Source organism: Cupressus sempervirens, chromosome 4, assembly GCF_028749045.1.
Source record: "Cupressus sempervirens isolate cs-2001-9-10 chromosome 4, ASM2874904v1, whole genome shotgun sequence".
NCBI lineage: Eukaryota > Viridiplantae > Streptophyta > Pinopsida > Cupressales > Cupressaceae > Cupressus > Cupressus sempervirens.
The window spans coordinates 731,070,730-731,084,686 of NC_143121.1; the positions used below are offsets into that span (position 1 = coordinate 731,070,730).

The 13,957-nt window shown below is 34.5% G+C and overlaps 1 protein-coding gene across 1 annotated transcript in view; it reads right to left on the reverse strand.

The window, feature by feature from the left end:
• LOC149563435 (putative 26S proteasome non-ATPase regulatory subunit 3) overlaps positions 1-3,146 on the reverse strand; it is a 43,586-nt gene extending 40,440 nt beyond the window's left edge. The window contains exons 1-2 of the mRNA XM_089826689.1: positions 2,707-3,146; positions 2,440-2,630 (exon numbers count right to left, since the gene is read on the reverse strand). Of these exons, the coding sequence (XP_089682815.1) occupies positions 2,440-2,630; positions 2,707-2,818 (303 nt within the window). The 5' untranslated portion in view covers positions 2,819-3,146. The remainder of the gene's footprint in view (positions 1-2,439; positions 2,631-2,706) is intronic.
• Between the last annotated feature and the right edge of the window lie 10,811 nt (positions 3,147-13,957).

Below are 13,957 nucleotides of genomic sequence, written 5' to 3' on the forward strand. Positions count from 1 at the left end.
GTTGATACTACATACAAGCAACTCGTAGGCAGTCTCATCTACCTCTCTACTACTAGGCCTAATATCAACTCTGCAGTCAACTATATTTCACGCTTTATGATAGCTTCTAAGGCTGATCATTGGATGGCAGCAAAGCATGTGCTTCGTTATGTTAAGGGCACCTCAGATTATGGACTTCTGTACTCTGGAAGTTCTAATCCTAACTTCAGTGGGTTCACAGATTCAGATTGGGCAGACTCTATTGATGATAAAAAGTCAACTTCTGGATGTATTCAGTTTGGCATCCAATGCAGTCACATGGACCAGTAAGAAGAGCAGGCAGTTTCTCTCTCCTCTACAAAGGTTGAATACAAAGGGATTGTTAAGGCAGGATGTGAAGCTATTTGGCTTCGTCGGATGCTCGGGGATATGCAGATGCCACTAGCAGGACCAACTACTCTATCTGTTGATAGCAAAGGCGTTATCAAGTTAGCACGAAATCCAGTCTTCCATGAACGAACTAAGCATGTGGATGTTCACTATCATTACATATGACAATTGGTTGAAGACGGGCAGACATTTTCACCAAGCCTCTTGGTCCTGATAAGTTTGTCAAATTCAAAGGACAGCTTGGTGTTCTAGATAGATTAACCATTAAGGGAGGGTATTATAATAATAGATAATAGTCTATTATTAGTTAATGAATATCTATTGTAAATATCCAATTAGCTTTAGTTTGCTTTCGCTTTTTAGCTTTCTTTGTTAAAATAGAATGTTTCTATTATTTACAATCGTTTCCTAAGGAAACATCGTTTTATTCTTTTGTATATATTGACCTTTCAACCTTTCGGTCTCTATTAATAATAAGCAAGTATTTTACCAATTACTTCGATAATACTACATGTCCCTCAACCACCTAAAGGACATAAACAACAATCAAATATATTATTTAATGAGAAAATATACAATTAACAAGAGTTAACTTGTGCTAAGGCAAATCTTCATCTTTGTTAGGTTTTAACTTTTTATTCTTTTTATAATGTAGTTGTCTTAGAGCTTAGACAATGGGGTGTTATGTGTGAATTAAGCTATAGCTAAATGCAATTTATCCTTTTCGATGTATTTTGAAGTTAGAGCAGATCCATCTAGGTGTATTTGAAGCTAGAGAAAATTCATCTCACACAACAATGACAAAATGTTCTTGGGGACACACAAGGCACAACAAAAGGGTCATTTCCAAGAAAAACTCAGCTTTTCAAGCATTTCCGAAACATATTCACTAAGTATCGAAACCAAGCTCAAAACAAAAGACATTTCAATCCCACAACAGGAGAGGTAAATGAAGTTCCTTCCAACAATAGAGCATAATGGTACTCATTGGAGATACAAGAAGAAACTACACGCTATATGATATACACAAGGTTGTTCAACAATATGAGCATGTCTTAAGATTAAAAGAGTGTATCTTAAGTTGGAGGGCATTACTTTGCTATTGCATTGATCGTGAGTTGCCACACTCCACTAAAATTGAGTCTACCAACCCAAAAATCAATTAAAGTGAAATTTTGGTCATACATATGATGGATACTAGCACCAGTCACTTCATCAAATCATCCTCAATTGTAACACTTAAAATGATGATTCTTAAAGGATAAGTGCAAGAAGTAAAGAGATAAGCAACCTAATACTCAAAATTAAATTTCATTTTTTTGTAAGTATTGTGCTATTAATAGGTTTCCCATTTTAGTTCTCTTTATCAAGTTAAATCTTTGTTCTGAGTAAATAATGAATAAAACAAAATTCCATAACACAACATTGACCACATGTCATGTACATAAACACACTAACAAGACACATTAATGTTTTGTCTAAAATTATGTCTGCAATGCCAAGTCATTGAAAGGCCTTCAATAAAAATCTAGAAGACTCACTTCCTACCCAATTCTCGTAGTCCTGGATCTTACTGACGCAGCCATTGCTAGTGCGGCATATAAAGACAAAGGATAAGGTTGAAACAATTTTGATGCAAGGGGATCCATTTTGAAAGCAAACAACTGGTGAGGATGAGTTCGCCCTCGAACAATAACTGAGAACTTGATGTTGACCATACTCTACATCATCATACCTCAGGAGTAACCATTTGGGTTGCCGCTATCCTCCCTACAAATAGTACATTTGAAAATACGAGAAAACATAACGGAATTTTACAAAAATTTCAACATATCATATTCATGATATGCATCCTTTGTGTTGTAATCCACAAAAAAAAATCTGAAAAACAAAAGTATGTTTTCAGAATTTGTAATTTAATTTGAAAAAAAAGCCTTTTGGTGCATTTTGCATTCAGCTTAGCCAGCGCCAGCCATTTGCCAGTTGGAGATACAATGTCAAGAACACCAACCCCCATGGGAATCCCTAAAAAGCCCCAGGAGATCCATGTGAATAGAGAGAGAAAAGTACCTTAGCAAAATAGGGCAGGAGGCGAGAAGAGACATCGGAGGCGGCAGGAAGAAGGTGGGTGAGGAAAGCGACGAGGTGAGATGCCCTAATCTTCCTCCGCAGCGTCATCACGTGTCGTATCCCACGAATCATGAGACGCACCTCCTTTGTCACCACCCCTTTCTCTATCAATGCCGCCATGTTCTTCAGATCTGCCCCCACAAAACCCAACATATTCACCAACCGCAAATAGAAACCCTAGCAAGACAAAGCAAGAAAGTTACTTACGGGTCACCACCAGCGTTGAAGAAGAATCGTAATTGCCAGGCGCAGGTGAGTCCTTCATATCGATCTCCATCTCCATCTCAGATTCAGTATTCATCTCCACGTCCTGAGTCATTCTGTAACTGCGTCAGGCATGTACCTAGTTGCTTTAACTCGTAGTCAATGGAGAAACTCGGCAATTATTCAACTGAAATGGTAATGTTTAGTTTCTAGTTTCTTTTCTGTTTTTTGAATTCTCCGTCTTACCGGGGAAAAGATGGTAGTTACATTGACTAGGGATATCTCGTGGAGGACGTATAGGCAGTCGTGAAAGACGATACTCGCAACTGTATCGATCCATTGGGTTTAATGGGGAGAGCCTATAATCTTCAGAAGAGATTAGATGTTCTTGTAACGGTTAACCGTTCTTCCAATGGGAGAGCCTATAATGTTTAGAAGAGATTAGATGTTCTATAACCTATAATGTTTAGAAGAGATTAGATGTTCTATAATCTATAATGTTTAGAAGAGATTAGATGTGAAACTGGTAGATGGTAAGTTCCAAAGGAAGAGTGGGCAGACAGAACATGTTTATTCTGCAATATGGGAACAGTGGAGACAGAGCAACACTTTGTCATGGAATGCTTGGCTTACAACGACATCAGATCTGATTATACAAAAATTCTGCAGAACAAGAACTTCAACTATTTATTTGAAGAAGATCAAGTGAAGAGAACAGCGGATTTGATTATCAAAATTCAGAGAAGAAGAGACAAGTTAACCAAAACTTTGCAACTGACTAGTTTGGCTCCTGACTCAGGAGGGCGATTGCATGGTTCCCATAGACTACTTTAGTCTCGTGGACGTCATTAAAATCTATCATATCATATCAGTTCTTATAATGAGAGAGGTTATAGGGGAGGAGATCTAATAATTGTTTGTTGTCATTAAGGTAGGAGACTAAATTTTTCAATAGCCTTTCAAAATATTAGGTCATTTCTTAAAAACTTATATTGTCATGTTTAAAACTATAGTATTGGAAGAATTTTAGAATTATTTTGATGTCATAGATGTAAATTACATTTTTCCTATTTACTAGGGGATAAGTAGTGGGAAGTTTTTCCCATTTGTAATTATTGTGTTCCTCCATAATTATGTGGTCCATACAAAATTATATTTGAATTATGATTGTTATTTATTTTTCCATTAAATGGAATTTTGTAATTTTATAATTTCTTTTGAGATTGATGTTAGTTTTTATAATTTTGTGTTTCCAAAATTATATATAGGAAAATTTGTATAGTGTAGTGCTTTGCATGCAGTAGGGGTGTCAATTAAGGGGGGATTATGTGGCATCATGCATAGTCGCGGGGTAGATTAAAAAATGGTGGAATAAGATTGCTCATATTTACAATTGATCTTCTACTTTCCTGATTTTAGCAAGAAGAAAAAAAACTATGAAGTAACATACAAAAGAAGAGAAAAATGGGATCTATTGAATTGGTTGTGAATTAATTCGATCTTCAACATTTTTTGACAAACTTGGAATTCAATAGGTGACCAATTCTTTTGCATTTTATTCAAGTCTCATGCATTTTCTATAATTATTTTGCATTTTATTCAGATTCTTTTACAACTTTCCCTTTTCTTTTAGTTGTTTTTCCTGCAATTTGTTTTATGATAGGAAAAACGAAGTGGTGAAACAACATGAAGGAGCTTTGGCAGTGTTGGAGATAGTCTAACCAAATTCATTACTTCTTTGTGATATTAAATTATAATTTAGATTGAATAAGAGATTTCATTTTGTAGTGCTTACCCCTAGTTTACTTTTCAATTATTATTGTCGAACTCTTTTAGACCAACTTTATGATTATGTTTGATGTTTAGTGGTTTTTTATTTTTAGATTGTTGGATATTGTTTCATACTCAGATGATTATATGATAAGATTACTTGGGTACTAGTTATTTCGTGTATGCATGATTGTGCTTCGATGATGATTGTATACAATGATTCCAGTTATTTCATGATGATAGTTAGATGGATACTTACCCCATACTTGCATGTGTATGGTGTACTTGTATGTTTTATTTTATGTATGATGTTTCTGATATGGTTGAGGGAGGGAGTTGTAGTCACTTATTGGTCGGGATCTACATAATGCACCACTTCCTGCCATTGTCTGTTTAGTTTAGAATGTATGTGTATGTACATGTGTGGATTTTATGTAGATTGCAGGTACCAAGTATTGACTTCCCTGAATTGCCAAAATGAGCATACCTTATCACAATATCTCAATGGTAAGAGAGGGGAGATAACTCTAGAGTCTGAATCCTATCATTAAATTATTCATCCTAAAAAGTAGGGCAAGAATCTGAGTTGTCTACAATCTGAATTCGTCAAGTGACGTAAATTCATGATTATAACCCTTGAGTTTGATCTAGTTTTTTGTACTATATTATGGGTCTTATCTTCAGTCTTGTGGATCTATGATTATTTTATGTTATAATTAAATCAAATTAAAAGAATAATTAATTATTTAATTTAATAAAAAATTAAAAGGAAAATTTTATATTTAATTATATTTAATTAATTGAGAAATTAATTAAACAAAATTAAATTTAAAGATTTAGTTAAAGTATAATTTTGGGTGTAATAATATTTATTTAATTCAATAATAATATGTTTAGGATTTTATTTTAAATAAATGTTAAATATTATTATTACTTAAGTTAATAAACATTTTTATCAAAAATGTCTCAATAATTAATTAAAGAGTGAAAGAATTTTATTTAATAAAGATATTTTAATTAAATGGAAAAAGGTTTTGCATGAATATTAAAATATAATCAAATAATAAAGTTAAAGGGCTTCTCGCGTGATTGCACAATCAAAGCCCTGAATTGGGGGAAAACTCTTTATCAACAATTTAGAGTTCATTTCTCGAGGACTAGGTTTTGGAGGAGGAATTTTGGAGGAGTTTTTCAAAAAGAAAGGGAAATACTTGCTTGCTTTGTGTGTTGTCGAATTAGCATCGGATTCAGTTAGAATCTTATGGTTAATTTGTGCAGTAGTTTTCTATTCTTAAATTTTCTGTCTTCTTTGTGCCTGGATAAATCTATTCTCAAAATTTTAGATTTGGTTGATATCATTGTGTTATAACTTACTGGGTTCTGTTCATGATTTTGTCTATGAACGAATTAATTAAATTGAAACCCTTGTTGTATATTTTCATTGTTCTTCATTTTGAAATTGTCTCAGTATGAGTTGTGAGAATTTAGAAACCCCTATTCTGTTAATTAAATTGAATGTTTTAATGACATGAAGTTTGGGAAGAGAAATTGGTTTTTAATATGCAAAATCTGAATGGTTATTGAGGTTTTCCTTATTAGATTTGATTTCACTATATATATATATATATATATATACACACACACACACACACACACACACACACACACACACACACACACACACACACACAGAATCAATTATATAAATTTACTGAATCAATTATATATATATATATATATATATATATAAAGGTGGGCGGGGCCACCAACCCCCCACCCACCCCTTACCTTGTTATTTCCCCCCGCACAACAAAGAGAATGTTGTCACCAGCCATTCTGGTTGTTGTACGATAAACTCCTATTGTTGTGATAGTAGTTACTATCATAGGCAGTACTCTATTGTCATGGTAGCGATTCAGCCTATGGGCTTTTAAAAAAACAAAAAAAGTAAGTTTCAATTTTTGTTTTTATTTTTTAAAATTTATTTATTATTAATTTTTATTAAATTAAATCATTTTAATAACAATTTTATTAAATATTAAATTTAATAAATGTTTTTAATTTTTAAATGTTAGATTTTATTTAATAAATGTCTATAAAAATTTTTTATCAGTAAACAGCCAGGGCCTTGATTATATTAATAATAATAAAAATACAATAAAGTAACTCCATTCAAATGGGCACTGGTAGTAAAGAACAAAAAAGAAAACTTCTAATCTTGTCTGGGACCATAGTCCTATATTATTACATAATTAAAAGGGGCATACCTCAGTTGACTGTTTCAATCTTTTATTTTGAGTACAAGAAGATACATAATATAAAATTGATCAATCAAACTTCTTTGATCAAAATGAGAATTAAAAAATTCGACCGGATCTAGTATCTTAAGTAGGAGCCACCACTAAAGAAATGATTTCCTCTTATTAACCTGTTGATCAAAAATAACACTAAACGAACACATTAGTTTAGTTAGTGATAAAATTAATAAAATCCTCAAATTTTTGGATTGAAGATAATAAAATTCTAAGTTTAACCAACTGTATAGGATTGCTTGAGTCCAGCCTTCCTGTTAAATGTTTCTTTTTATCTTCTCTACATGATCAATATGATACATATATATATTCTAAAAGGCATCTAAAGTCTAATAATAATTATTGCAAAATTTCAATACAATGTTAAGTGGATTTACTAATACTATAAATGTTATATTATTTAATTCTTATTTTATGAGTTATCCTTAGGCCTCATTTGGAAGATCTATCTAATCATAATTAGAACAATAACTTGGATTCTAATTATTTATCTTACATTAAGAAGGATTACTTATTTGATCATTGTATAGTAAAATATTCTCACCATCTACACCCTTATTTGCTAACTGATCTACCTTTTTGTTGCCTTCCCTAAAAATGTGGAGGATTTGAAAATCTGTAAAATGATCCAAAATATTAAGCACTTTTTCTAGTTTTGAATTTAAAACAAAATTAGGCGTCTTTCTCTTCCTAATGGCATTTAGGACAATCTAATAATCTCCTTCAATAATAATCTTAGGTAAACCTATATCTAAACATATTTGAAGACCTTCTTGTAGGGCTTCTAATTCTGCTAAATTATTAGTAGTGGGTTCTTTAGATTTAGCCCTTTTAATAATCCACTTACCTGACTCATTATTAATGATACATCCAATTCCTGCAGAACTAGGATTACCTCTTGAGGCTCCATCAAAGTTTAACTTGACCCACCCACTTGGTGGAGGGGTCTATCTACAATTTTCTGTAGGCTCTTTATTCTTCTTTTTATATACAAGTGGAGGATTAATTAGATTTATCCACATCTTTTTCGTTAATCCATCCCAACTTGAAAATGATCCTTCCTCTATATGGGATTTCCTAAGATGAGAATTTAAAGTCTCAACTATACAAGCCTCAATTTTTTTAATAATCTCTTCTAGCTACATATCTTGATCGCGGAAAATTCTCCTATTTCTTTCTTTCCACACTTCCCACATAAGGATAGATGAGAAAATATTCCATAATTTACTACAAATACCACTACTACACTCTGTTGGTTATCCCTTAAGGAAATCCACTAAGGGTTTTGGCATTGGAGCAATCCAGCCCATCATATGGCTGAGTCAATCCCAACAATATTGCGAATATGTGCAATTGTATAAGATGTGATCAAAATCTTCACTATCTTGGTTACACAGTACACATCTTGATGGACCCTCAATACCCAACTTTCAGAGTTTGTCAGCAGTTAGGATCCTTTTCAGAAATGCCAACCATAAAAAAATCTTGCCTATGGCAGATAGGAATCCCAACAAAGTTTAAGTGGAATATTCACTTCTTCCCATCTGTAGGAATTAGTGATAGCTCTATATCCTTTTTTGACACTATATTTGTCATCCTTCAATGCTACCCAAATAAGATTGTCTTTTCTATCTACTTGCTTTACTTTTCTTTTTTGGATTATCTTTTCAAATGCCTATTTTACTAATGGATCCATATCCAAAAAATTTATAGACTTTCATTCCCAATTAGAAACTCCATTAATAGTACTTCTTGTTTTTGTAATCACTAACCTTGCTCCCCCATAATTTGATGAATTGCTCTTTACTACTTTTTGGAAATCCCATACTATCTATTGAGGGATAACCATCCCATGAATCTTCCCAAAATAAAGCTTCATCACCCTTACCCACATCCTATGTGAGAAATTTACTAATAAGGGCTCGACTTTTAGCTATAAAGTTCCAGCTTTCGAATCCTTTTGGAAGGGACCTCATTCTAAAGATTGAGTAGGGATCATCAGCATTAAGGTATTTATTATACATGATTTTAGCTCATTTATGATCCCTTTCTTCAAAAAGGAACAAGGTTAGTTTAGCCCCTAATGCTTCATTTTTCCAGCTTAAATTTTTTATCCTTAGGCCTCCCAGCTCCTTTGGCTTACATGTATTATCCCATTTTATGCGAGCTAATATTTTTGAATCATTAAAGTCATTCCAAAGAAAATTTCTAAGCTTTGCCTCGAATGTCTTATTGATGTGTTTAGATAGAGGAAGACAAGATAATGGATATGTTGGAAGTGCAGACAAAACTGCTCTGATCTTAGTGACTTTCCTAGCGTTTGTCAACCATTTGTCCTTCCAGCCTCCTATCCTTGCATCCAATTTCTCAATAATCATGTTCCACTCCTTATTGTATCTACTTCTTTTCTCTAACTCTATTCCTAAATATTTGCATGGAAATGTGCCCCTTTTATACCCCATAATGTTACAAATTTATTTTTCAATATCAAGTTTGGTGTTAATAAAATAAATTTCAAATTTGGTTGCATTAACTTTTTGACCAAATGCTTCCATATACAGTTGGATGATAGAATTGATATTTAGGGCCTCTTTAATGGTGCTTTCACTTGGCAAAATAGTGTCATTTGCATATTGTTGGTGGGTAATATTGGGAACATTTTCCATTACAGTGATACCATTTATTTTCCCCTTAGTATGAGCTTTAGTTATTGCTCTCCCAAAGGCTTCTGCCATAATAATATATAGAAATGGAGATAAGGGATCTCCTTGTCATAAACCTCTTGATGTTTCAAAAAATCCTTCAAGTGTTCCATTAATGAGGACTAAAATTTTGGTTGTAGAAATACACTGGTAGATAAGATTAATCCATTGATGTAAGAATCCAAAGGCTTCTAAGGTTTTACATGTTGGGTGATGCGATGCGCTCCCCTGCCCACAGGTGGTTAATTATGTGGTGTTCCATGTTCACTAACAGTCATGGCTTTTGGTGCAATGGCAAATGGGCCCTACAATTGGTATCAAGGCAAATGTGGTAAGTAACAAATCCGAAGAGGATGCTTTGCTTCTGTCTTTAGAGAGTGTTGATGATTCATGGGTTTTAGATTCTGGTGCTTCATTTCATGCTACACCTCATAGAGGTTATTTCATTGATTATGTCCAAGGGGATTTTGGACTTGTTTATTTGGGGGATAATGAACCCTGTCAGATTGTTGGAAAGGGAAAAATTAAGATTAAGTTGCAGAATAGGAATCATTGGCTACTACATGAGGTAAGACATGTTCCAAAACTAAGTAGAAATTTAATTTCAGCAGGGCAACTCGGTGATGAGAGTTGTGTAGTTACTTTTAATGATAAAAATTGGAAGGTTTCAAAAGGTTCCCTTGTAGTAGCAAAAGGTGTGAAAGTAGGCACCTTATATCTTTGTACAGGTTATATTGTTCCTTCTACTTTGATTGTTTCAGAGAAAAATGAATATTCAGGAACAATTACTGCAGTTGAGCAGGGAGAACAAATAGCTGTTGTAGATTCTGATACAGCGTTGTGGCACAATAGACTTGGGCACATGAGTGAGAAAGGTATGAAAGTACTTCATTCAAGGAAAGTTTTACCAGGTCTAAAATGTGTGAATATGGATTTCTGTGAAAGTTGTGTGTATGGAAAACAAAAGAGAGTGAGCTTTGTAAAGACAGGGAAGGAAAACAAAAAGGAGAAATTAGAGCTTGTGCATACAGATGTATGGGGACCAGCTCAGGTATCTTCCCTTGGTGGCTCTCATTATTATGTTACATTTATTGATGATGCAACTAGAAAAGTATGGGTTTATTTCCTTAGACAGAAATCTGATGTATTTCAAACTTTTAAGAAATGGAAATGCTTGGTTGAAAATGAGACTGGTAAGAAATTAAAATGTCTCAGATCTGATAATGGTGGTGAGTATTGCAGTCATGAATTTGAAGATTATTGCTCCACTAATGGTACTCGTAGACAAAAAACTGTTCCAAGGACTCCACAGGAAAATGGAGTGGCTAAACGCATGAACAGGACTATAATGGAGCGCGCATGGAGCATGAGGTTGCATGCTAGGTTGCCCTTACACATGTGGGCGGAGGTTGTCAATACTGCAGTATATTTGATTAATAGAGGTCCCTCTACTCCTTTGGGCTATGGTATTCCAGAGGAAGCATGGACTAGTAAGAAGGTGAGTTATTCTTTTCTCAAGACCTTCGGTTGTGAAGCTTTTGCTCATATAGAGTCTGAAAATAGAACCAAGCTAGAAGCTAAATCAAAGAAATGTGTCTTTGTTGGATATGGCATTAATGAATTTGGTTATAGGCTTTGGGATTTTGAAAATCTTAAAATTATTAGAAGTCGGGATGTCATATTCAATCAGAAAGTGTTGTACAAAGATCTGTTGCAGCAACATGAGAAGAAAGAAGATGATTATGTAGTGCTGGATGATACTCCAAAAGCTGATGTTCCAGAAATTCCTCATGATGTGCAACAACTGCAACAACAAATACCACACACACCAGTAAATGTTAGACGGTCAACAAGGCAAATTAGACCTCCACAAAGGTTTTCTCCCTCTTTGTATTCTATTTTACTTACTGATGTTGGTGAACCTGAAAGTTATGATGAAGCTGTGCAGGTGGATACTAAGATTCAGTGGGAGTCTGCAATGAAAGATGAAATGGACTCTTTGCTGAAAAATAAGACATGGGATTTGTGCAAGTTGCTTGCAGGTAAAAAGGCTTTACAGAATAAGTGGGTTTACAGGTTGAAAGAAGAGGAAGGAGGTAAGAAAAGATTTAAGGCCAAGTTAGTTGTAAAAGGATTTGCACAGAAAAAGGGAATTGATTTTGATGAAATATTTTCTCTTGTTGTTAAAATGACTTCTATTCATACTGTTTTAAGTCTTGTGGCTACTAAAGATTTGCATTTAGAGCAGATGGATGCTAAAACAACCTTTCTTCATGGTGATTTGGATGAAGAAATATATATGGCTCAGCCACAGTGTTTTGAGGTCAAAGTGTCTAACATGGATCATATTAAGGGGCTGAAACACCAATTAGCACATGCATTTGCTATGAAGGATTTGGGGGCAGCAAAACAAATCCTTGGTATGAAGATTTGCAAAGATAGGAAGAACAGAACATTGACGCTATCTCAAGCTGATTATGTTGAGAAGGTGTTGCAACGTTTCTCTATGGAGAATGCTAAAGCTGTCAGCACACCTTTACCCAGTCATTTGAAATTGACTAAGGAAATGTGTCCCAAGACACAAGAAAAGGAGGATAAGATGTCCAAGGTACCCTATGCTTCAGCTGTAGGAAGCTTGATGTATGCTATGCTATGCACTAGGCCAGATATTGCACATGCAGTGGGAGTCGTTAGCAGGTATATGAGTCATCCAAGATTTGAGCATTGGAATGCTGTCAAGTGGATTCTCAGATATTTGAGAGGAACATCCAATAAGTGTTTACACTTTGGGGGCTCTATTACTGATTTACAGGGCTATGTTGACTCATATTTGGCTGGGGATATTGATACCAGGCGGAGTACTACAGGTTATGTCTTTACTATTGGTGGGGCAGCCGTGAGCTGGGTTTCTAGGTTACAGAAGATTAATGCTCTCTCCACTACAGAGGCAGAGTATGTTGCTGCTACAGAGGCAGCCAAGGAGATGATATGGCTTTAGTTCTTCTTGGAAGAATTGGGACATCCTCAGAAGGATAATTATTTGTTCACAGATAGTCAAAGTGCCATTCATCTTGCTAAGAATTTAGCTCTGCATTCTAAGACCAAACACATACAGTTGCGGTACCATTTCATTCGGTCAGTTTTGGAGGATGGACAGTTAAAGCTGGAGAAGATACATACCAATGACAATCCAATAGATATGTTGACAAAGGTTGTAACAAGGGAGAAGCTGAACTCCTCTTCAGCTTCAGTTGGTCTTTTAGACTGAACATGAATAAAAGAACAGTAGAGTCCAGGATGGTTTGATCCAGTGGGAGCCCCATGTGGTAGTGGTATTGCTACAAGATCAGTCTCCAAGTGGGAGATTGTTGTTTAGTGTGGAGCCTGATCAGTCCCCAAGTGGGAGATTGTTAGATTGTGGTGATTGATCAGGAAAGTACTATACGAATTTTTTTTTTTTGGGCAGTAGCCGACATATTATGGCCGACATGTTATAACCCTAAAGCGGTTTAATACTTGTATAAAAGGGCTTAGGGTTGGGTATTTTTCATAATGTTGTGATGCGAAATTGGTTCTTGCGGCGGTATTGAGCTGTAAGGGATTACAGATTGTAATCAGGTTGTAATCACTAGATTGTAATAAGATCAGACTTGCTGTTTGGTGGACGTAGCCCAGGGATTGGGTGAACCACGTTAAATCTTGGTGCCTTGTGTTCATTTTTGTGTGTTCTATTATTTTTTTTGTTATTGATTATATTTGCATGTAGTTTTTATTTCTGTGCATGGTTTATCCTAACATTACATAAAAACCTCCAATCAACCATGTCGTACGCTTTCTGAATATCTAGTTTCATAAACATGCTTGCCACTTTATTCTTATTGGCTGAATGAATTATTTCTTGAATAATTAGTAATCCATCTAGGATTGATCTGCTTGGGACAATACATGTTTGTTCTTTGGATATAAGCTTAGAAAGAATCAGTTTAAGTTGATTAGCTAAGATCTTAGATAACATTTTATATATAGTATTACATAAAGCAATAGGTCTGAAGTCCCCTAGATTTTCAAGACCCCCTTTTTTAGGTATCAAGGTAAGAAAAGTAAAATTGATTTTAGATAATAATGATCTACCATTTCTTGAAGCTTCAATGGCTTTCTAGAGATCTAGACTGATTATATCCCAACCATTTTGGTAGAAGAAAGCTTGGAATCTGTCAAGTCCTAGAGATTTGTTAGGATTCATGTTGAATAACACTGATCTAACTTCTTCCATAGTGATGGGTTTGTTTGTTTAACATTCTATTTTCTTCTGGCGAGACCACTTTAGGTATAGCTTCAAGCATTTTTTCTTGAGCTACAATATTCGAGCTATCCAAGTTATTTAAAATATTTTGAAAGTGATTCACAAAAATCTCAGCTATTTTATCAAGATTTTTTGTGGTTATACCCAAAGGATCTTTGGCTTTTACT